Source organism: Rattus norvegicus, chromosome 7 (genome assembly GCF_021556685.1).
Source record: "Rattus norvegicus strain SHRSP/BbbUtx chromosome 7, alternate assembly SHRSP_T2T, whole genome shotgun sequence".
NCBI classification, from domain to species: Eukaryota; Metazoa; Chordata; class Mammalia; order Rodentia; family Muridae; genus Rattus; species Rattus norvegicus.
In genome coordinates, this window is record NC_141540.1 from 88,520,381 (window position 1) to 88,546,463 (window position 26,083).

Genomic DNA, 26,083 nt, shown 5'->3' on the forward strand with positions numbered 1-26,083 from the left:
CTTTGTAGTTCATCATCCAACCCAATTCCAGAAAAGAATAGCACATTTATCTTTTTCTATTCAACTGAGCTATTAGAGGCTGCTAAAAAAAAAAAAGAAAATGGCAGATTGCCATTTTTTTCTCCAAAACAAAAATGCACAAGTATATAACCTTTTGGCTAAGTAAAGATATATTATTCTTTATAGATGATAAAAATAATAATCATGTTCCATTATAGACACTAAGCCCTGGGTTAGTTCAGTGATGATTCATAATAGGTCAAGTATGATCGCCTGTAGATATGAGAAAGTTTTGGGTGGGTACATTGATAGTTATGTACTAGACTTTGGAATCTTTAGCAGTATTGTTTTTAACATTACCTAGAATGAACTTAAACAGTTATACATGAGATCATTGTAAAAAGCTCTTAATAAATGCTTTTCAAATTGCAAATAGGATAGAAAATAGGTATACCCCTATGAATATCTTTATATACACATATAACATTAGTAGAAAACCTGCTAATGAGTTAACATGAACGACAAGTGTGTTTCTGTAATGCTTAAATTACTTACAACTGTCATTCTGTATTTGAGATTAAACCTGCTTTCTGTCTAGATAAGATATGCTGTCAGAAATGGGAGCAAATATTAATCCTTGACTTTAAGGATAAAAAGAAAATCTGTGTCCTAAGGAAGTTTAACAGTAAACATCTTTAATTAATTTCATGGTAAAAGAATCACAGAAAACACTGCAAAGAAAGGTTTTGGGAGCTTTCAGGACCATCACAGGAAAATTCCTGTGTCTGTTGCATGAGCAGACATCCTGCTATGCACATGGGTAATTGAAGGGGTTGTGACACAGCACTAAGTGCTGTTCCTTATGGTTGACTTTCCTTGCCCATTAGCAGGTAACAGAGGGCATTAGCAGCAGTGGTGTTTTATTCGTAGGCCTCCATTTCTGCTGCCTATTCATTCATCACCACAGCTTGTGGGACTTTGCAGTAATATACCATACCAATAATTACCTATCACTTTAGCCCACTGTGAATATTCAGAACTGACTTTTTAAAAAATGCATATCTTCTGTCAGTTTAGAGCTGACTTATATCTGATAGATCTTGTCTTCTATTAAATAAAAACAATTTCACTAAGTGTGGGCATCAGACAACATAATTACTTGAACTTACTGGAGCAAGATGTAAACAAGGCCTTCCTATAATGGAATTATGAAACTAGAACACAATTTAGGCCATACCATTTCAGCAAGATTATTCTACATCAACCAATATGAGTGCAATATGAGTGTTATTATCTCCATAATGCATATATATATATGTATATATATATATATATTTCCTCTATCTAGGAAAACCAAAAATGAATGTGCTAAAATGCCCAGATGTAAAATCAATCTAAATTTTTTGAACAGCACCTAATCCAGAAAAGCATGCTTCTTTGAGTCATTCTTCCAAGCTATCTCAGATAGTTCACAGCTTCTCACATGTGTCCCTATGATAGTTTTTGAGATGCCACAGTGTCTGTCAATGGTGCATTGTCCCATTAATTGTAGCAATTCAATAGACTAAATCCAGTTTCATAAAAGCTATGTGATGATGATCTTGGTCTAGACGAGACAGTATGACAAAAGAAAATAGAAGACATAGTGAAGAATATCATACACTTTTGATGAGACATTTATTTAATCACTGAGTTATTAGTTATTTAAATAATAGTAAATGACATTATGTTTTGCTAATTCAAATTATATCTGTGTAGTTATATATTTAGCTAGGACTTCATTTTACACACAGAAGTGGTCTACAGTGGTACAAGTTAGTACAACAGTGTCACAAATCTACGAGTAACCAAGCAATATCTTATCTGTCTTAAGCCCCATTTCATGAGCCAGATTCAACCCTAATTTTAATTAGGTGACCAAGAACCTGAACGTAGTTAGAATGGGGACATGGGGTAAAATGACATACTGCTCTACAAAAGAAAATAGCAGTAAACACACACACACACACACACACACACACGTGTATTCACATGAGCACATGCACACAAAGCACTGTAATACCCATTCACTGTGCACTCTGAACATCTGAATAGGAAAACGTTTATGAGTTTGATATTCTCTCTTTTTTCTCCCTCTTTGAACTGAAATATGAACGTAAGACAAGAGTTTATCTTTTATAAAGCTATAATGCAAGAGGCTTGTGCACTGAAAATAAACCTAAGAATAATTGTAAAATATTTTATATAAATGTGTCTTTTATCTCTAGAAGCAGGTGAATAATGAATGTTCTTCTCAAACAGCCTTAACTCTGTAGAACCTATATCAAAACCTGTGACCAAACAGAAATTAGAGAAAACATTCCTGAGACCCACAGGTCACTGAAGACAACATTTATGTAAATTATTGAATATGGAAAAATACAGTGACTATCTACAGCCTTCACCAGTAAGGACTAGTGTTTTTGGTACCTAAAGGTAAACTGCACCAAAGGGGAAAAATAAACACCAAAGTGGGTAAAAACAACTTGTGTCTACGGTGGTATAAGTAGTGTTAGTGCAACAGTGCCACAAATCTTCCAAGAGTAGCCAACCAATATCTTATTTGTCTTAAGCTTCATCCCATGAGCCAGACTTCATACCTGATGCTACTTGGGTCACTAAGAACCTGAAACTGTTTAGCACTATTAAAGCATCATGGCATTAAAATGACACTCTTCTATACACATAGACCAGCATTCTCCTCTGCCATCATCAGGAAACTTCCTACTGCAGCAGATGGGAACAAATACAGAGACTCACAGCCAGCCAGCCAATAATCAGTGTGTAGAAGACGTTGGAAGATTCGAGCATAAACAGGATCTCTCCATCCACAGCCACCCACTCCCAAGGGGTTCAGAGAATATTATTAAAAATGAGGAGTAAAGAAAAAGAACAAGAGACAGATGACAGAAAACACCAAGAAAACAAGGCCATCTAAGTAAAAACGATTGACAAGTAGGGACTGAGGCAGCACGGATAAAGTGCGTGAGTCTATGGAGTACAGTACCCTGGGACTGAAAGGAAGAATGTTCACATGCCCTCATTCTTAATGCAGAAGCTACAACCAACTGATTGCTACTTGCTAGTGAAGTCTCACTGGAGAAACTAATCTTAAGGTTAGGCTGCATGGACAGCTGTGTCTAGATAATACAAAATCATGGAACAATGACATCTTTGGAGACTTTTTTATCTCATAATGCCTTGACCTGGCTATTTCTTTAAACTAAAAGTACTTTACATACATAGAGTAATATGTGCATATATCTTTTCCTCTGTACCCTTCAGATCCTTTATATATGTAATATGCTTGATGACTTTGTGTTGTTATAGTATTCTAGAATGTGTAACTGTTGACTCAAACAACGAATATTGGTTTTGCGACATTTCTGTTTGTGATTAAGGCCACCTTTATTTTCAAATACCTGGAATCTCATCTTTTTATAAAGTACTATCTTACTGAGTGGTCCTTGCTTATCTGTGCTTAGAGTTCCACTGCTTTTGTATACATAGTTTCTTGTACTCAATGGATAATAAAAGAAAAGTGTAACCAATATCTGCATTTGAATATGCTTCTTGTGTTTTTATGAAGAGGGCTCTTTTTCTTCTGTTTCCTTTATTATATTATTATATTTTATTCTACATATTATATATTATAGTATAGTATATATGTTATGTATTACATTATATTACGTTATCCTTTAGAAGCTGTTTATTTTTCTAATTATCAACAGAAGGGGGTTGGATTTGGATGTGAGAAGAAATGGAGAGGATCTTGTGGGAGTAGATAGTGGGGAAACTTTATTTGGAATAAATTATATGAAAAATCTATTTTTAATTTAAAAAGCATCACAGACCTGATAAATACAAAACAAACTTATGCTCTACCTTAAATATACTTATTATATAAAACAATATGTAATGAGAATTACTAGTCTTCCTCTATCAATTGGGAAAACATCAAAATCATAGTTGATACTTGAAGCCACAGTTTGCCCTATACTGTATAAGTAAGACTTTTTCTATGCATATTTAAATTTTAAGTTATTAATTAAATTCATATTAATTACATTTAATTAACAGTGAATAATGTTATATAATTTAATAATTATAATACCATAATTTATGTATATTTTATGGATTAGTGTTTGGAATTTCTCTTTTATTATTTTCTGAGTGCAATAGAGGCAAAAAAGGATAAATAACAGTAAATAATGTTATAAAATTCAATAATTATAAGGTATTCTAAAATTTATTTAAGTTTTATGGATTTACGTGACAATTTTTTGTTTATTTACTGAGTACAAGAGATTATAGATACATATGATAGTAAAATTCCAGCTACAGATAAGGAGGAAGCACTGTGTTCTCAATAAGGCTCTCTTTTTTTGAGAAAAAAAAATAAGATTGTTTTATACTCAGTTATTAGAAAATAAAGACAGCCTGGACAACAAACCAACATATTGTAGAACCAACATTCTACATTTAAATTAACAAGCACAGATTTCAGTGTTGTGCTTCCCACATCCCTTCTGCATAAGTCAGACTTCACAGTCGTTTTTGATAGTGGCCCCAGCACATTGTGTAAACATACAGAACAGACACATCGAGCTGTAACTTCCAACCATCTCAGCACAATTCACAGCCTGTGTGTCACTAACTGAAGCACTAAGACATCTGAAAGTCAAGTTAATTAAGTGAAGGTGTTATTAAAAATGAGTGATCTCAATAAATTTTAGATTTTTTTTTGCTTTTTTTTTTGATTTTATGAATCATTCAGCTGGGGGAGGTGGCACCTGCTTTTAATCCCAGCACTCAGGAGACAGAGGCAGGTGGATCTAAGTGAGTTTGAGGTCAGCCTGGTCTACAGCTAGTTCTAAGACAGCCAAGGCATCACAATGAAACCTGTCTAGAAAAACAATAAATAAGTGAACAAATAATTAATAATGATTTGGAGACAGAAAAACCTATTTCTATTTATGTCCTATATATAGTCTATACCATGTTTATTGCTTTGTGCTTTACTCCTGATTGTTTCAATTTTAGTTATACTTTATATTGTTAAAACAGAATTAATAACATTTTCATGTAAACCAGAACTCACTAATGTATAGAAAACACCTATAATTGTCCAAGCATATTATGTTTCAGTGAATGGTGGCTGTTAGTAATATGGTGATACTCAAATCAGTGTCTATAATACCTGCCATTTAAAATGGGGTTTATAAGTTTATACTCAACAGGCCATTGCCTAAAAATGTTTTTACTTTCTATCATCTGCCAACTTCATTCTGACCCAGTAGTATATCTCAAGGAAAGCTCTTACTGTAGTGCATTGTGGTTAAAGTAATAGAGAGGAAAAACAAAAACAAAAACATTTCCTCAAATGAAATGTATCAGGGAAGGTGACCTTTGGATTCTATTTCTTACACAAAATTTTTGTTTTGTAAAGCTTTTACGAATGTTATTTTTTATCTGAAAAGTCTTAGGATATAATGGTTTACAGAAGACATAGGTTTGGGATAGATCTCATAACAAACAGAAGAGAGAGTGGGAATACCACATATACTTTTTAAGATACTAAAATATGTTAATAAGTAAATTAAAAATGATCAATGTGATATTAAGAAAACATAAAAACCTTGAACTGTGAAATTAATAAATTGAACACCTAACACTTTTATAATCAACAGAATTTAAATAAAAAGAAATTATAAAGTAAACTGCCTTAAATTTAAGTGTATTTTTTAGATTTCTTTAACTTATTTTATATTTATAAGACTACTTTTTGCATGATTGTGTCCCACATATGTGTCTGATATCTGAGAAAGTTCAGAAAATGGTGTTGAAAGCCCCGAAACTACAGATATGATTATAAGCTGTCATGTGGGTCATGGGAATCAAATATGTGTCTTCTGTAAGAAAAATACATGTCCTTAACCACTGGGAGATCTTTTAAAACTCCATTTAGTCAACAAATATGAAAGATAAATAACCATCTACCTTTTAATTTATTAAAGGAAGTTGCAAAATGGGGTCTGCTGAGTTGTCTTAGGGGTTTAAGGCAGTTAACACCCAGCTTATTTTGTCCCAATAATTTTACAGACTAGAAGGAGAGAATCAAACAAGTAAGAAGCCTGAAAATGTTTCTGAGAACATACCAGTTTCTCAGTAATTATGGTACAATGTACATGCAGAATTAATGTTCAGAGTTGGTATGGGGAAACTAGCTAGTGATCACCCAACTGGGAAATAATGTGTTCAATTAAGCAGTTTGAGTATTGTGTAGTCAATTCTCAATTCTACCAATCAATGTGATTAAATGTTTTAAATGAAATCATATTTGATAAATTTGGATTTCCCATAGTACAAACCATAAGTATCTAATATTTCATTACTATGCATCAAACTGACACATTAAATAGTATAGTAATATAGTACACAAAGTCCTGTTCATTGTCCAATTTTTATAAAAAATTTACAAATTTAATTAAGTAGATTAATTGTTCCTGTGAAATAATTTAGATCATTCTGACAATGTTATGTAAGACAGGATGTTGAATAAGACCATAGTCATAGCACATAATAATATGTAATTATAGTGATCAGGTGTGGGGATGGTAAGAGATAACTAGGAGTGAGAATAGAATTCAGCAGTCAGGGAGAAGGAGGTTGGGGACATCTCTGGTGACTAGCTGGAGTCCTGGAATGGGAAAAGATATGGAGAGGCTATGGGGATGACCCTAGCTTAGATTTCTACCAAAGCAGAATATGGAGACTAAAATGACCACCTCTTCTAACCAGGAAGGACTTCTAAAGGAGAGTGGGGGCATCAATCCACCCACAAAACCTTCAACTTAAAATTTGTCTTCCTACAAGATGTGCAAGGATAAATATGGAGCACAGACTGAGGGAATGGCAACTTCCCCAACTTGAGAGCCATCCCCTGTGAGAGAGACAATCCCTGACACTATTAATGATAGTTTGCTGTGCTTGGAGACAAGAACCTAGCATAACTGTATCCCCAGAGGCTTCATCCTTCAGTAGACTGAGTCAGACTCAAAGACCCACCGCCAAATATCAGTTGGAGCCCTGGGAGTCCTTTGGAAGAATGTACCCCTACATATCTGAAGCAAATTGCAGCTTGGTGCTCATGTGCATCCCCTAACAAGTCGAATGGGGGCTGTTTCCCTCTTTCTTTGTTGACATTAGGTTCCCTTCCTCATTACTTTGACTGATAGGTTGGGCCTCAGTGAGAGGGGATGTTCTTAGTCCTGCTGTGACAAGACAACCTGTGGTAGGGTGGTGCACAAGGGAGGGGGACGGTCCCCTTCTCTGAGAAGGAGTGGGAAGAATGGGGAGAGGGATTTGTAAGGGTGGGACTGGAAAGAGAGGATGGAAGATAGCTGTGCTCAAATGCAAAGCAAATAGACAATAAATATTTTAAAAATGAAAATAAATAAACATTCCTTTTTTTCTAATGAACACAACTAATTTGAAGCCAAAAGATATGAAGGGAGATTTCTGTGAAAAATATAATATCTTCTCACAAATTTAATGCTCTGAAGGTAGGACCCAAAACAATTCTATATAGCAAATAAAACTGAAACTCCAAAAGTAATTTCCTAGGGATAAAAGCTATGAACTTAATGGTCTGGAATCATCATCAAAAATTGTAAGATTCTTTTACAGTTTGAAACAAGAGTTTAAATAAATGAGTAATGTGATCCAGAGCATAAAGATATTAGATGCTAATTTTAGAAATATTCACAGCAGGTTGACTAGATTAAACATTTTTTTTGTTCAGAGAATCTATTGCTGTCTCCAAATTACATGCAGTAAAATATGAACAGCTGGTTCTCTTTTATTGGTTTCCATGCAAAATGATTATTTTCCACTGGGTAATTACTGACTGATTTATTGCCTATAGCCATTTGCTCACACGTTAATATCCCTAAGTACTTAGAGGAGGTCATGGTTTGCAAGTAAATGTGTTTGAAATGCATAAGTTACAGCGATGATCAACGTGTCAGATTTTAATACATTTTCAATCACTGGATAAAGATATATTACATTCAATTTTCCAGGACAAATTAAATGGTACCAAATGAAATAGAAACACTTAGATAATACCAACCATGATAACTGAGCACAAAAAAGCCACTTGTTGTGAAGTCACTGTGGAATTTGATTAGAATTTGATTTGAAGTGCTGTATACTGATTCCAAAGCAGTATTGCCACTGAATTGACCAATTTGGGGTGAATTTTGGTCAGGTCCATCCCTATTAGACAAGGGTTTGGGAAGGAGAGAATGACACTAATGATTTACAAAGCTTTAAATGAATTTTCACGAAGGTCTTGCATACAATCACCTATCATTACATTAAGAGCAGAGTGAAATAATCCTAGAATCAAAAATAATATTGGTATGTCATACACCTACACAAATAATAAAATGCTAAAATATGAAGCATTAAAATGGGTTATGTTTTTACCTTAACAAAATGAACCAATATTAACTGTAATCAATTTAGCTTTCAGCAAGTACTCAGAATCTCTTAAAGCTTGTGGTGTCTTCTCTTACTTTCTTTGACAGCAGTCTTGAGAATCAGACTGTTATAATTAGTTGCTCCTACAGCTCACACAGTGTTTTTGTCTGTGATTAATTCAGAGACTTTCTTTGTACCTTTAATAAAGTTACTTCAAGTGGTACAATAATAGTATAATTATTTTATTGTATAATAAATTATGAAAAGAATTTAATAAGCATATAATATAATTATTATCTGAACAGAGGAGGGTCTTAAATTTTACCAATTTTTATAAATAGAAGACTTCCTTAAACAGTTCTGGAAATTGCCACTCTTACACATTTTCTAATAATGCCTTCAAATCCTCTTCACCTGTGGGCTTTTTCTACTTAATGGGACTATACTCTAAAATATATTTATTATATGTATCTCATTTTAAAGACAAACAAACCATACTGACTCTCACTGATCATGCCAATTCAAATGTCAGATGGTAGTTTGTAGTAGAGAATTGTGATTTACTTTCTCCTCTTGACCTTATTCTCTTTCATAATTTAATCAATCAAAAAGAACAGTACTGGCTTACCATACAGTAATGAAGTCATAGATGGGTTCTGTTTGAAGAACAGTAAAATTGATGTAGATGCCATTCCCAGGGGGTACTCTAACAAGCCAGAAGCAGTCTTGGAAGTTTGGATACTCATCAGGATAGCCAGGAGAATAAATGGTACCATTCATTGCAGTTATATTCCCGCCACAAAGAGCTGTGGAAAGAGATACATAAACATGTTTGAAAATGACAAACTTACACTAGGTAACTGGCAAAGATATCAAACATTTTACCCAGTTGTAATGTATCTGTTTTGTTCTACCCTCATCGGTAAGAATGTACAAAATATAGTCATTTTTAAATTTTTTTCTATGTGAGATCTTTGATATACTAGTTGTCATTGGTGATTACAAAGTTCTTTGCTTTGTGAATATAATGTGCATCAATGCATAAACAACTTCCTGCCATAATACATATATCTATATATCTATAGATATATGCCCTATACATACTGCCTTTCTTAAATTTTCAACAGCAATTTTATAGAATAGGTACTCAAATTAAATAACTATCTTGAGTCTCTGTTTACAATACTGATATTAAAAACATAGACACACCCTCCCCACCACATATACACAAAAGAAGTTCCAAAGTGTCTAAAATGTTAATAAACTTTGCTTATACTCTCAGTGGAAGGTTAATATTGCTGCAATTAATATAATTTGTATTCAATTGTGATTTTTGCTTATCTTTTTTAGTTATTTAAAAAAATCCTCATCTGAAAACAAAACCGTAACTCTCATAACTTCTAACAAATAGCGTCATCTTAGAGATAATTCCAGTTTAAAAGCGTACCTTCACACCTTGGCAGTGGATGGTTCCAATTCCGACTAACTCCGTGAAGACATGTGAGAGCTGAGTTGCCAATTAATGTGTATCCTGGGAAACATTCAAATGAAATGGTTTGGCCCACTGTAAAATCATTTCCAATTACAAACCCATTTCGAAATGGGCGAGGATCAGGACAGCTTTGCAACTGATATGCTGGAAGAAAAAAATGAGAAAGAAGGGCATGTCCTTCTCTGAATTTGAGAGAACACAAACAGGTGTTATTTGTAACTTAGCAATTAATAGCACACTGTTCAGAGGTACTTGAATAAATACTAATTCGGGCTTATGGTAAAGGTTGTCAGAGACAGTGTAATGAGAATTTCTTCTCATATCTATAATCTTCATATTTAAAATGATAATTCATAAAAATGCATCAGCTGCCTTAGGTTGGTGCAATTTATCTAAATTATGAACATGAAGAAAAATGTAAACTTTCCTTACAGCCACAATTTTAATCAAACATATTCTGATTCTCTAAATAGAATGTAATTGCTTCTCGGTTGTACCACTTGCATGTAGAATAAAATAACTACATACATGTAACCCTAATTCTTAGTCTTTTGAATTTTAAAATATTTTCTCTAAATGGACAATCTGTAATACTTCTGCTCAACTTTAAATTTTGACTATTGTGAATTTTAATGTAAGATTCATTTTTCTTACTCTTTTGTTCATCTTATAAAAGATAATATTGCATATTTCTTTGTCATTGATTACACAGCTTCCCCCCATTTCCTTTCATATTACACATGCTTTGTAAGCAGGGTTGAATGCATTTTGAAATTATGAACTTCATGAATTCCTAAAACTATTTACAGCTGTATCATTCAGACTTCAAGAACACACATGATGACTTGCATCCATTGGTAGCATAAGTTCCAGAAAATTCAATAACACTTCTAGCTATGTTCTGCACCAGGCACTCAGATGGTTCATATATGTATAGGGAAGCCAAATATTCATACATGTAAAATAAATATTCAATTAAATTTCTAAAGTATACCACACACACAGCTCTGAGTTCTCTAGAAGTGCTGAGGAGAAAAAAATTATCTAGTTTTGAAGAATTAATTTCTTCAATATTAAAGCTAGTTGTATATTTCTTTTTTCTTTCCTTTTCTTTCCTTACATGTTTCCTTTATTTACATTTCAAATGTTATCCCATTTCCTGGTTTCCACTTGAGAAGCCCCTCATCCCATCCCCCACTCCCTGCCTCCATTAGGTTGCTCCAAACCCATCTACTCACTCACTCCCGCCTACCTGCCCTAGAATTTCCTTACACTGCGTCATCTAGCATTCACAAAAACAAGGGTATCTCCTGCCATTGATGCCTGAAAAGGCCCGTCCTCTGCTACATATATGGCTGGAGCCATGGTTGCTCCATGTGTACTCTTTGGTTGGTGGTTTAGTTTCTGGGAGCTCTAGGGTATCTGCTTGGATGATTGATATTATTGTTCTTCCTATGCGGTTGCAAACCCCTTCAACTACTTTGGTCCTTTCTCTAACTCCTCCGTTGGCTACCCTGTTTTCAGTCCAGTGGTTGACAGTGAGCATTCACCTCTGTATTTGTCAGACTCTGACAAGTACTCTCAGGAGACAGCTATAACAGGCTCCTGTCAGTAAGTACCTCTTGGCATCCCCAGTAGTGACTGGGTTTGGTGACTGCATGTGGGATGAATCTGCATGTGTGGCAGTCTCTGGATGGCTTTTCCTTCTGTCTCTGCTCCACACTTTGTCTCCATATTTCCTTCAGTGAGTATTTTGTTCCCCTTTCTAAGAAGTATTGAAGCACCCACTCTTTTGTCTTTCTTCTTCTTGAGCTTCATGTGGTCTGTAAATTGTATTTTGGGTATTCCAAGCATTTTGGCTAATATCCACTTATCAGTGAATACATGTCATGTGGGCTCTTTTGTGACTGGGTTACCTCACTCAGGATGATATTTTCTAGTTCCATCCATTTGCCTAAGATTTTCCAAGTTATTGTTTTTAATAGCTGAATAGTACTCCACTGTGTAAATATACCACATTATCTGTATCCATTCTTGTGTTGAAGGACATCTGGGTTCTTTCCAGCTTCTGGATATTATAAATAAGGCTGCTATGAACATAGTGGAGCATGTGTTCTTGTTATATCTTGGAGCTTCTTTTGGGTATATGCCCAGGAGTAGAATATCTGGGTCCTCCAGTAGTACTCTGTACAATTTTCTGAGGAACTGCCAGACTTATTTCCAGAGTGGTTCCAGAGCTTGCAACCCCATCAACAATGGAGTATAGATGATAAAAGTATGCTCGTGATGCAGGCATCTATATCTCAATTAGTAATATGAATACCCCTGTTCTTAAGACACACTTCTAAAAACATCATCCACTCATGATATCCTTTGATTTTTAGACAGAGATCAACAGAAATTTAACCTCTCCATGCATTTAAGTCCTTGTAATTATATTGTGTAAATTTCATCTTAAGTTTATAAGACCAGGAATAATGTAAAACAATAAGTAAATGACTTAAGTAATCAATAGCAGCCTACATAATGATATATACTTGATGACCATTTTATAACATAGAGTTTAATTTGTGCTTTATAGAATATGCTACTCATAACGGTATATGCTACTGAGGAAATGGAGAAGACTTAGGCTGTGCTTACTTGAATATGGGGACTTGGTATTTAAGTCTAAGCCCAACTTAACCTAAAGCCTTTCCTCAAAGGGGATAAATATCTTGTTCAAAGATAATTTAATACTTTCATGAACATGAGTCTAATGTAATATTGCCATCTACATGCTTGCTTTATATTCTAAAGGCAATATAAGAAAACAATGTGTTTCTGTCTCTAAATAAGTTTATGTACAATGTAAGATGAATAATAGCTTCTCAACATTCAGTTTCATTTAAAAGTAAAAACCTATTCTCAATGTCTAGCATTCACTATTTGATTTTTTGCCTTGTTTATTTAATTATAATTTAGAAAATTTAAATTTTTTCATGTTTGCATTTTGAATTCTCAGGAGAAAAAAATGTGTGATCAAAGTACATGGTTGTTTTTATCTTTCTAATTGAGGCTTGCTTTTTTTTTTTTAGTTTCTTTTACCCTCTAAGACAACGAAAACATGTTATATTAAATCACATAACTCCTGAGATGATATTGAGGGACTTGCATATACTCAGCAACACTGATGCCACAAAACTAACCCTGGTTAAGAAAACTGAGAGGCAAAATCCTCTCACATTTTATAATCATCTTACCTTGATACACAATATGAAATCCCTGTTTGTTCTGAGAATAATCGCTGTGAAAATATAAGCTGGTTTCATGGGTTGTGCTAAACAGGGAAGATGGTATTTGAGGACCACTAAGCCGTCCAATGACAGTACTAAGTTCTGAAGATCCACTCCTTACTTCCAAGTAATCATGTATGGTTTCTGTAGAAAAATTTACAAACTGGAGATGTACACCTAAAGAAGGAAGAACAAACACAATACTACTTGATAGTTTACCATATACATACATTTATAAACAGCAGCATACACAAAGATTTGCATCTGTTTACTCAGATAAGTTTTTATTTATTTCAGAAAATATAGTCTCAAGATTTGTACAAGGAAGTACATGCTTGTAATACCTTGTGATGGAAGCAGCAGTGTTAGGGGTACAAGGGACTTAGACTGTACTGAGTTCTAGGCCGGCTGAAGCTAACGAGACTGCCAGACAAGAAGAGAAAAAGAAAGGAAAGGAAAGGAAAGGAAAGGAAAGGAAAGGAAAGGAAAGGAAAGGAAAGGAAAGGGAAAAGGGGGAAAACTCACCATTCAGGTCTCTTTCAATGGTGAATTTTTGGTCTATCCAAAACTCATAACAATAAGGAGTAGGGTTCTATGGAAGGGGAACACCCTTATAGAAGAAGGAGAGGGGAATGGGATGGGGCTCATGGTTGGGAAACCAGGAAAGGGAATAACATTTGAAATGTAAATAAAAAATCCAATAAAAGAAAGAAAGAAAAAAAAAACCTCAAAGCTTTGCCAAAATTCTTCAATGAGTACTTAGTACATTCTCAACCTCATTTTCTTAGACTTAAAGACCATTAAATGGCCAAACTAGTACAACCACTCTGGAAAGGAGTCTGAAGCTTCTCAGAACATTTTACATTCCATGACCTGAGGACCCAGCTATACCTCTCTTGGGCATATACCCAAAAGATGCTCCAACATACAACAAAGACACATGCTTCACTATGTTCATAGCAGCCTTATTTATAATAGCCAGAAGAAGCTGGAAAGAACCCAGATGCCCTTCAACAGAGGAATGGATACAGAAAATGTGGTACATCTACACAATGGAATACTGCTCAGCTATCAAAAAAATGATTTAATTAAATTCATAGGCAAATGGAATGAACTAGAAAATATCATCCTGAGTGAGGTAACTCAACCACAGAAAAACACACTTGGTATGCACTCATTGATAAGTGGATATTAGCCAAAAAGCTTGAATTACCCAAGATGCAATCCACAGACCACAGGAAGTTCAAGAAGAAGGATGGTCAAAATGTGGATGCTCCCACTCCTTAAAATGGGAAAAAAATATCCATAGGAGGGGATATGGAAGCAAAGTTTAGAGCAGTGACTGAAGGAACGTCCATTCAGAGCCTGCCCCACATGTGGTCCATATACATATAGTCACCAAAGGTAGGTAAGATGGATGAAGCTAAGAAGTGCATGCTGACAGGAACCAGATATAGATCTCTCCAGAGAAACAAATGCAGAGCATGTCCAATACAGAGGTCAATGTTAGCAACAAACCACTGAACTGAAAACAGGACCCCCTTGGGGGAAATTAGAGGAAGGATTGAAAAAGTTGAAGGAGCTTGCAACCCCATAAGAACAATAATGCCAACCAACCAGAGCTTCCAGAGACTAAACCACTACTGAAAGAGTATATACATGGACTGACCCAGGGCTCCAATTGCAAATGTAGCAGAGAATAGCCTTTTTGGGGCACCAGTGGAAGGGGAAATCCTTGGTCCTACCAAGGTTGGATCCCCAGTTGGGGGCAGTAAGGAGGATGTATGGGGGGAATACCTATATGGGAGAGGGGGAGGGAAGGGAATGGGAGCTTATGGACAAGAAACGGGAATGGGGAATAACATTTGAAATGTATGTAAAGAAATATATCTAAAAAATTTAAAAACAAAACAAAAAAGATTAAATCAAATGTTAGATATTTAAGACTACTTTGTACATGCAAATTCTGACTTATGAAGGTAATGTGATAAATTCAATAATTACCAGAAACAAAAATGCTTGTCTGTGTACTACTTGTTTATCATAATGAGAAACGAGTTACAAAAATAAGATCCCATGAACTTTATGTTAAACATACGCACAATGCATGTATCTAACTCAGAGTTCTTGCACAAACACATTTTGCACATTTGTATAGTCACACTCACTTGGAATTATTCAAATAAAATATGTGGTTAAACAGCTAACCACCCTGCCAGGGTCACTGAGAATTATTCACAATGGTCAGGAAGTAGAATCAGTCTAAATACTTAGTGAGTAATGAATGGCTAAAGAAAATGTGGTGTGTATATACACTCACAAAAATATGGTTTGTCTGTAAGAAAGAAAGGAGTTCGTGTCGGTTTTAGAAATATGCATTATGGTGTCCTTGGAGGACATTATAATAGGTAAAATCAACATGGCCTGGGAAGACACGGCAAATTGTCTCAATGAAACTGAGAAGACCAAAGTAGTGAATTATAAACAGACAAGAGGAGAGTGTGCTTTCCAAAAGCCAGGGGAAGAGACCTGACTCGGATATACAGTAGGTGAAATGCAAAAATGTCAGAAAGAGAGGCAAAGAAGTACATTTTTCAACATGGTAACTGAGGTAATCACAGATATCGTGCTCTTAAAATTGCTAAGAAAAAGAGACTCAAAAACATGGACACAGGGGAAATTTTTCTGAACAGAACAACAATGGCTTAGGCTGTAAGATCAATAATAGACAATGGGACCTCATAATATTGCAGTTTCTGTAAGGCAAAGGACACTGTCAATAGGACAAAATGGCAACCAACAGATTGAGAAAAGGTTTTTACCAATCCTATATCAGATAGGGGGCTAATATCCAATACATACAAAGAACTCAATAAATAAGATTCCAGAGGATCAAATAACGCTATTAAAACTAGGGACACTACAAAAAGACTACACATGGGACATATACATGACTCCAGCTGCATATGTAGCAGAGAATGGCCTTGTTAGGCAACAATGGGAGGAGAAACCTTTGGTCTTGCCAAGGATGGACACTCCAGTGGAGGGAAATGTCAGGGGAGATAGGAAAGGGAGGTGTTTGGGGAGAGCAGGAACACCTTCATAGAAAAAGGTGAGAGGATGAGATAGGGGGATTATGGCCAGGAAAACAGGAAAGGGAATAACATTTGAAATGTAAATAAAAAATATCAAACAAAACAAAACTGGGGTAACAGAGCTAAACAAAGAATTCTCAACTGAGGAATATTGAATGTTTATGAAGCACCTAAAGAAATGTTCAATTTCCTTAATCATCACGGGAATGCAAATTCAAACAACCCTGAGATTCTACCACACACTAGTCAGAATGGCTAAGATCAGAAACTCAGGTGACAGCAAATGCTGGCGAGGATGTGGAGAAAGAGGAACATTTTTCCATTGTTGGTGGGATTGCAGACTGGTACAACCATTCTGGAAATCAGTCTGGAGGTTCCTCAGAAAATTAGACATTGAACTACCTGAGGACTCTGCTATACCTCTCTTGGGCATATACCCAAAAGATGCCCCAACGTATAACAAAGACACAACCTCCACTATGTTCATAGCAACCTTATTTATAATAGCCAGAAGTTGGAAAGAACCCAGATGCCCTTCAACAGAGGAATGTATACAGAAAATGTGATACATCTACACAATGGAGTACTACTCAGCAATTAAAAACAATGACTTCATGAAAATCTTAGGCAAATGGATGGAACTAAAAATATCATCCTGAGTGAGGTAACCCAATCACAACAGAACACATGTAATATGCACTCATTGGTAAGTGGATATTAGCCGAAAAGCGTGGAATACCGAAGATAAAATTTATAGACCACATGAAGCTCAAGAAGAAGAAAGACCAAAATGTGGATGCTTTAGTACATCTTAGAATTGGGGACAAAATATTCACAGGAGGAAATGCCTACAGAAAGTGTGGAGCAGAGTCTTAAGGAAAGGCCATCCAGAGACTGCCATACATGCAGATCCATCTCATATACAGTCACCAAACCTAGTCACTATTGGGGATGCCAAGAGGTGCAACCGGAGCCTGATATAGCTGTCTCCTGAGAGGCTCTGCCAAAGCCTTACTGATACACATTAAAACCTGCAGCTAAACCTCAGACTGAGCACAGGGACCCCTATTCAGTACTTAGAGAAAGGACTAAGGTAGCTGAAGGAGTTTGCAATCCCATAAGAAGAAAAACAGTATCAATCAATCAGACATGCCAGAGGTCCCAAGGACTAAACCAAAGAGTACACATGGAGGGACTAATGGCTCCACCCACATATGTAGCAGAGGATGGCCTTGTAGGGGCACCAATGAGAGAAGCTCTTGGCCCTGCAAAGGCTCAATGCCCCAGTGTAGGGCAATGCCAGGACAGTGAGGCAGGAGGGAGTGTGTGGGTGAGTGGAAGAGCATTCTCTTGGATGCAGGGGTTGGGGGATGTGATAGGGAGTTTACGGAGGTGAAACTGGGAAGAGAGATAATATTTGAAATGTAAATAAAGATAATACCCAATTAAAATTTTTTTAAATTGCTAAGAAAATAAAATTTTAACTGTCTCCACTATAATAAAGCCAAAGACTTTACATATCATATAACACATATCAATTTGATTAATTTATCCATTCCACAATTGATTTATAATGTATGTTCCTCATTGTCTAGTATTCACGTATCATTTAAAATAGGAGACAAATAAAAATACCCACATATCTTACATTTTTCAAATAGTGCATATAAAATGTAATTAATTAAAGCAACTATTACTCCTATTATATTCCTTAATATACATTATTTCATGTACTCAGAGTGAAACATCAACCTGTAAATATACCCGTTTATTGGCCCTGTATGCATCATCTTAATACTGCATCGATAAATACTGAAATGTCTGTCATATACTTATATATACCAAAGCCGATGGGCAGCCTTATTGTCCATGTGCAATCTAAGCTGCTGGGGTAGTTTCCAGGAAATCCAGGACTGAGTATCACACCACTGAAGTCTGACATTGCACCTCCACACTGAGCTGCAAAACAATAGAATTCTCATGGAAAGCAGAATTATGAAAAGTTATCGAAATAACTTTAAGTCTTCAAAAAGCATGTAAGGTAGTACTATTTGAGAACATTAAATATAGGGCCAATTCCTTTAGCAAATGCTAGTTAATTTGTACTTTGTGCTTCTAAAATGGCACAAAAAGGATAATTGCTCAGAAAAAAAAAAAAAACAAAGTGCAACTAAAGGCAATTTGTTTCCAGCAAGTAACAGTTGTCATGTAATGAATAAATACACTTAAGTAAAAGGACAAGCCCTGTCAGCAGTGCCATGTAATCATGCAGCTTAGTTTTCTTCCTTAAGTACATCTACTACTGTGTCTAGTCATTCCAAAGCCGGTGTAATTTAGACTAAAATAAAGCCAACTGTGTCAGTTCTCCATGCCATATTAAAGAGGAAGACATTTTCACAACCTTTTTGCCCTGTTTGTAAGAAGGCCCAATGAAGAATTTTAAGAAAACTATTGGCTTCGTTTTATTCTAAAAGGAATAGGACAAGGGAGCAGAGAAGTATAAACAAGCAAAGCAAAACACAGGCATCTGAAAAATTAGTCAAATATAACAAATATGCTCATTTTGAATCCCTATGGAATAACTACACACTTGACAATCTGATGGACCATTAGAAATGGAAATTTGCTAATTTGATTTTGTATAACATGTGTAATTATGTAATGCATATTAAAGAATATTTTCATCTTAGAAAGCATTTCTTGCTGTAAATGGAGATTTAGCATGCCTTCTTGATGGACATATAAATAGAAGACAATTGTTGAATAAGATGTCAAATTTTATGGCTATTACCTAAATACTTGCTTGTAAGTTTTTAAGATTGGCAATGGGTACATATTCAAAGTTTAGGTTACATGTTATAAATACAGATCCATGAAATGTTTTATTTATGTGTGACATTAGTAACTAGTCTGACATATATATTCTGACATAAACATATATATATGCTATCTTTATGTTGCATATAAATTTAACAAACTTATTAACTTATTCTTTTCAACATATATTACAATCAAGGTCTAAAAGGATTTTTCCCCTGAATTGTCAGTTCATTAACTATTAAATCAAATCAATCTTTAACATAAACTATTAAAGTTTATTCACCACTCCATTTTTTAAAAAAGAAATAGGATTATATATCACATGCCTAATAATTAGTAAACTGTAAGAAGAATGACTTTATCAATCAGAAATTAGGTTACATTAGCACATTGATTGTATTTTAAATTTGCTTTAGTGTGGACTTTGTGTTTCAATGCAAAATTTCATTTTCAAAATCTGTCTTCAAGCTACTTGGGATACTTAACCCTGTCAACTCTGAAGAGTCTAGAATCACGCAGGAGTACGCTTCTGCCTGTGAGTTGTTTCCTGCCGACGCTAGCCTCTAGCCTCTCTGGAAGGTACTACTAAATTTGACGAGTTGAACTGGGAAGATCTACACTAAAGGAATGAGGGTAGCATTATGTTTTGGGCTGAGGTTCTGAACTGCATCAAAGGAGCAGCAAGGTGAGCGTCTCTACCTCTGGGCTGGGATGGAATACGAGCAGGTCTCTCCTACTCCCGTACTGACTTCCCCACCATGATGAATGTATCTTACATGTGTGAACCAAATGAGGTGCTCTCTTGGAAATTGCCCTCAGCAGACCATTTTAGCACAGTGAAAAAATAAAATTAACCAAATATTACTTGCTATGTTTCTACTTCTGGTCACTTTTTTGTTTCAAACGTTTTTAATTTTCTGCGACATATAATGCACCTTATCAGGTAAAGTGTGTAAAATACAACAAGAATTAAAAATAAATAAAACTATCTTCAAAATCTTCCAACGTCAAATAATCCTTTAACTCATGTTATTTTCCTTTGCACAAATATTTCTGTGTTTATGATGTAAATATGATCATACTATGAATTATTTCACACTTTCATATATATATACATATATATACATATATAGTTCTATATGATAATTTTTTGATAGTCAGTAAATATCCTACCATGATGTTTCTTAGCTTTTTAAAAGCAGCCCATATACAGAAGACTGAATGAGCTTAGCACACTGAATGTTTAATGTGTTATATACATGACAGTACATATACTTTGGAACCCAATATACTTTGGAAGCTCTAACTGGTATTTTTCTACAATAGCTACCACAAGTCTGTAATGAGGCATACATTCAGATCTAAACACTTTAAACACATTCTGTCCCATAACTGTTAAATAAACCTGTGAGGCAAACATCATTGTCTCATATAGCAGGTAAGCAAAGAGAAACTGAAAGAATAAGCCATTACAAAGCTATTTTGTATTGTGGTAAAATTTGAATATACTATTGTTGGACATCAAAAATTGATAAGTATCTATGTGATTTCATATAATATCAACATATAAAATGAAGTGTAATCTTTCTACCTTAATTTTATTAATCACTGCTGTATAATATTATTTTCTACCTTGAATTGATAGTTATCAGTAGGATATTCACTTATTATTCTGAGGTATTTCTTACTATTATGTCATAGTAAGAAATGTCATATGAATAAAACCAAATATATTCTATTAATATCTATATGTTTCTCATCCATTGATGGGAATATTAGGTTAGAAATTGTAAAAGTATTAAAAATCATAAAAATCTAGTGGTAAATAGCAAAATAACATTTACATAAAATACATAAAAAGACAAAAATATGTTAGATTGTGGGTTATAAAGAAAATCTCTTCAATTTGAGAAAGCGTATAAAAATTTCTGTCTTTGAACTTACCCAAACAAATGGGGATTGGATAATTCCATCTTCTTACAGGTCCGGGCATACATGTGATATGAGAATGACCCTACATGAAGGCAGTGCAGCTCAGTACACACTTACAAAAGACTGAATGGACTTAGCACACTGACTGATCAATGTAGTATATACATGACAGTACAATAAAGACTCACACTGCTTCATGTCATATTACACATGATAGCTTTCATATTGTGTAAGAGATAATTTTATATACTCGGAATAAAGTTTGAAATAAAAACTGCCAAGTCTTCATAAAAGAAAAATACACCATGTAAGTATAGAATTGTGGTTTTAATATTTTCCTATTAAAGGATGGTCTATTAAGTTAACAAAATATCTTACATAACTGATTATGTAAAGCTTTATAATATTTTCTTAGAATATGCAAAATGAAACACATTAAAGAATTGTCAAGAAGTTATTGTATACAAATATTTTAAAGTTTAAACTATATATTTACAGCTAAATATAGTCTATAATATTCTTATTGAACTTAAAAACTAAAATTTTTCATGTAATTTTTTAAAGAAATAGTAATTGTAAAGTCTTTATTCTCTAACAAATTTGGTTGTGATGAATGCAAAATCAAATATCTCTAATGTTAAAAATTATTTTCACAATGGACTAAAGCTTTTGGAGATTTTGAGGAGACCATTTACATGCTGAAAAAAACATTTAAAAAAGTATTAGAATATACACTGCAAATGCAGTTCTTTAGCAAAATACATTTTTAGATTTAATTTTAATTGTCAGAATCCTATGTCAAATTTTTCAGAATTCTAGAAAATTGTTTACAAATTCTAAATATTCAGGAGGTCAGCTGCCATAGTTCTGGATGTATTTTAAAAAGTGAATTAAGTATTGAATCTAATTTCTTAGCTCAGATGACATTTTACTTCCAAACAAAACTAACAGTTCATTCCATCAATTCCTAAGACATGTATTTTAAATATGAATTGAACATTATATAAGAACACAAGTGTGAATCAAGATTATGCCTAAAAACCTGTAGATTAGTAACCACTATTTTATTTAATTGTCCTAAAGAATAATGAGATGATAGAGTCTCGATAACACACTAGTTTAAAAACTGACTTACCTGAAGAGAATAGCCTTGATCACATTGGAATGATACAACGTCACCAACCATGTATCGGTCTCCAACTTTAATTCCACTGCTTGGGGTTTGTGGCTCAGGACAAGAATCCAAACCAATTGCTAAAATTATTTAATGAGAATAATATAAGTATCATTCAAGTTATAAGTACACTTATACATATTACATTGCCTAAATTAAATACAGATACATTTCATTTATACTTTAATTATATTTTATTAAATGATTTTTAAATTTAAATATATTCTTATCATCTTCTACCCTCTCCCAAGTTCTTTGAGATCTTCTCCCGCTCCTAACACATCTAACTTTAAATTCCTTCTTGAAAAACCAACAAAGCCACAAATACAACAAACCCCATAAAACCAAGAAAATAAAATAAATTCACAGCCATACAACAAAACAAAGAATCAAAAAATAAAATACCAAAGATGAACTGGATGATATTTGGTGATCTTACTACTCCTGAATATAAGGCCTGCTGGAATGTTTGATAACCCCAGTTTCACTCTATTGATTTCCCCTCTCCCAGCAGGCGTAAATGACAGGCATTAACCTTATATTCCAGTATCTAGTTATGACTAATTGACTAATTCACTCATAAACTTTCATTCAGTTTTTAAAAAAAAACAAAGTATAAGAAGAAATAAAAATTACCACATTGAAGTTGAATAAGAGAAATTGACTAAAGGTAATGAACTCAAGAGAAGGCTCAAAAATCAGAGACCTACTCATTCACATTCTCAGGAATCCCACTAAACTGGAAGCCATAATGTATCAAAGACAAAGAAAATACAGCCCTCTAAATTAGCATGAGCAAGAGTTGTATAAACTCATAGAGACTGTAGCAGCATGCACGGTGTCTGCATGTGATGTATGTATCCAATTTGTGTTTTAAGAAATATACTTTATAAAGCTAAATTTCAAATTGAAATTTTCCTGTGAATAAGACTTAACTAGAAATGATTTATAAAAATAGACTCCTTGAATTTGAAATAGTCTTATGATTTTATTCATATTCTGTTTAAAATTTGAATTATTTATCCTCTAATGGGGCAATAAAACTAAACAATTATTTTAAGTGATAATTATAAATAAAAAGAGATACTATCTCAGTGAAAAAAATATGTAACACATATTCTATTGTGGCAACAAAAGAAACTAAAGGAATAATGTAATAATCTAAGTAGAACTATGCCCAAGTTTGAGCAGATAGATCACTGAAATGCAAGATTTCAAGGTTAGCCATGACAACAAAACCAGTCTGACTTAATGTTACCAATCTAGATAATTGTAAACAATAGGAAAATATAGAGTTATATGACAGTTGAGTGTGTTGCTCAATGGTAGAGTACTGGTCTACAGTACCCCAGACCCTAATTTCTCTCCTTAATTAGCACCACAAGAGAAAGGGTGTTGCTAGGACTGAAATTTCATTCGTAAAACTCTCTTAACAAAATGAGAAAAGTTATTTGCTGCTTTGTCTCAATCGTTTCTTCTTTTCTATAGAATGAACATTTGATTTTATGAAATAAGGGGGCTGGAAAGATGGCTCAGACGTTAAGAGCACTGTCTGCTGTCCAGAGGTCCTGAGTTCAATCCCTAGCAAACACCTGGTGGCTCATAACCATCTATAATGAGACCGGGTGTCCTCTTCTGGTCCCCAGGCAAAATACTGTATACATAATAAATAAATAAATCTAAAAACTTTTACATATAATTGAATTATTCATTGTAAGTTGAATTTTTGATTGTTGTTAGCATAGAAAATACATATTATCATATTTTCTCACATAATAATATGTAATGGGACATAGGTGCCATGAAGGAGGAAATGGGAAATAATAGTGACTGAAGTTCAAATGGAAATGTGCGGGAGAAGCCAGTACAGAGGTGATGAAGAGGATGAGGGAGAGGGGTAAGTAGGAAAAGAAGACAAATAACACTGAGGAAAGGCCATAGGAAAACAAGTTTTATGTTTATCCAAAAATATGTTTGTGGTATATATAAGTGTATATGTGTACACAAATTAAATTCATAGTTTAAAGGGATTTATGATATTGGTACTGAATATGCTCACTCAAGAGAAACAGATTATGAAATAAAATCCCCTTAGCCAGTAATTGGAAACTTTACTTCGGTTGTTGATCATGGAACATAACATGTGGTACCCAATACTGGAGTTTTTCATATTTAGAAGGAATACATGCCTAGAGCTATAAATCTAGTCAAAAACTGTTGGCTGATGAGGTCATGGACTTTAGAGGAGAACCAATTACTGCCATTTTCCTAAAGTAGCATAGCTGCGAACTGCACTCTAAATGCTTATACTTACCCACTATAAATGCAGCTCTCAGTCTTCATCAAAGAAACCTCTGTTTGTACTAGATCTAGATGAGGCTCATTATGAGCAAGACATAGAGACCCTTGGACTGTGGAGTACCAAATGTTCATCAGTGTGTCTCCACACAAACTAAGATTCAGAGAACATGGTGTCAGAGGGGACAGAAAGATTCTGAGAACTAAAGAACCAGAATGTCTTTTGGGTGATAGCATCCTCTATAAATAATAGGGAAACTACATGTATGAAATCTCAAAAATATGGTCAATTAACAAGATATTCACAAGGATAAAACCAGTTTATATGACAGAGTGAATTGGTGAAATTATACAAGGCCCACCCCTGTATGAAGAGCTGTAGGCAATAATGTCTGCTGATTCAGTTTTTTCTAATGATGAAGATCTTGATAGGTTATCCTATCCCAACTGGTCAGTAGGAAGGTATGAGAAAAAAAATGGACTCAGCATGCTATATTTAAATATGCATAAATACAGATTTATATATGTAAATATCACTAAAAGTGAAGTCATAAATTTTTGAGGGAATTAAGGGTACAGGAGACTTGGAGATGGGTGATGGAAATGTACATAAAATCCTAAAACAGAAAAAAGCCATTTTCATGCACATTTATCAACCTACTTTGTAGTTATTTGATTGCTGTTTGTCCTCCATCACCTTTCCCTATTCCTCTTCTCATACTACTCAGACTCTATCTCCCATCAAACCTTCTCTCTGCTCCCGCAATACATATTAGATTATTCTCTCTTGCTTATACATACCTTCATCATTCTTCATAAACACTAAAGCACAAAAAAGAAAACTATGTATTTCATTGAGATCTCAAATCATTAATACTCAGCTATTAAGAACGAGGACATCATGAGTTTTGCAGGCAAATGGGTGGAACTAGAAAATATCATCCTGAGTGAGGTAACTTAGACCCAAAAAGACATGCACGGTATGTTCTCACTAATAAGTGAATTATTAGCCCCCAAAAAAGAAAAGTACAGAATACCCAAGATACAGTTCATGGAACTCGAAAAGGTCAATAAGCTTAAGGGTCCAAGTGAAGACTCCTTAATCCCACTTAGGAGGGAGAATAAAACAACCACAATGGGGGAGAGAGGGAGTGACAGGGGAGGGAAAGGAAATGGGGTGAGGGGAGAGGGGAACATGGTCTGGTATTGGGTGGGGGAAAAGTACTGAAGTGCCAAGCACCAACAGAAGGAATGGAAACAGCCGAACTCTGGAGGAAGGATGTTGGGAGGACCCTCCAGAAAGTACCAGAGACCTGGGAAGTGAGAGACTCTCAGGATTCACAGGAAGGGATCCTAGACAAAATGTCCTACAGTTGGAGAGGAAACTTATTGGGCCTACCTTCACCAGAAACACAGGGCAGCAAATGAGGAATGGCATTGCTATCCCACAGTCAAAACTCTGACCCATGAA

General features: G+C 34.6%; 1 protein-coding gene across 1 annotated transcript in view; it reads right to left on the reverse strand.

The window, feature by feature from the left end:
* Positions 1 to 26,083, reverse strand: part of Csmd3 (CUB and Sushi multiple domains 3) — a 1,310,498-nt gene that overhangs the window by 109,931 nt on the left and 1,174,484 nt on the right. Inside the window, exons 39-45 of the mRNA XM_087559497.1 lie at positions 22,276 to 22,394; positions 21,153 to 21,222; positions 18,231 to 18,347; positions 13,261 to 13,470; positions 9,974 to 10,162; positions 9,155 to 9,332; positions 8,174 to 8,319 (exon numbers count right to left, since the gene is read on the reverse strand). Of these exons, the coding sequence (XP_087415623.1) occupies positions 8,174 to 8,319; positions 9,155 to 9,332; positions 9,974 to 10,162; positions 13,261 to 13,470; positions 18,231 to 18,347; positions 21,153 to 21,222; positions 22,276 to 22,394 (1,029 nt within the window). The remainder of the gene's footprint in view (positions 1 to 8,173; positions 8,320 to 9,154; positions 9,333 to 9,973; positions 10,163 to 13,260; positions 13,471 to 18,230; positions 18,348 to 21,152; positions 21,223 to 22,275; positions 22,395 to 26,083) is intronic.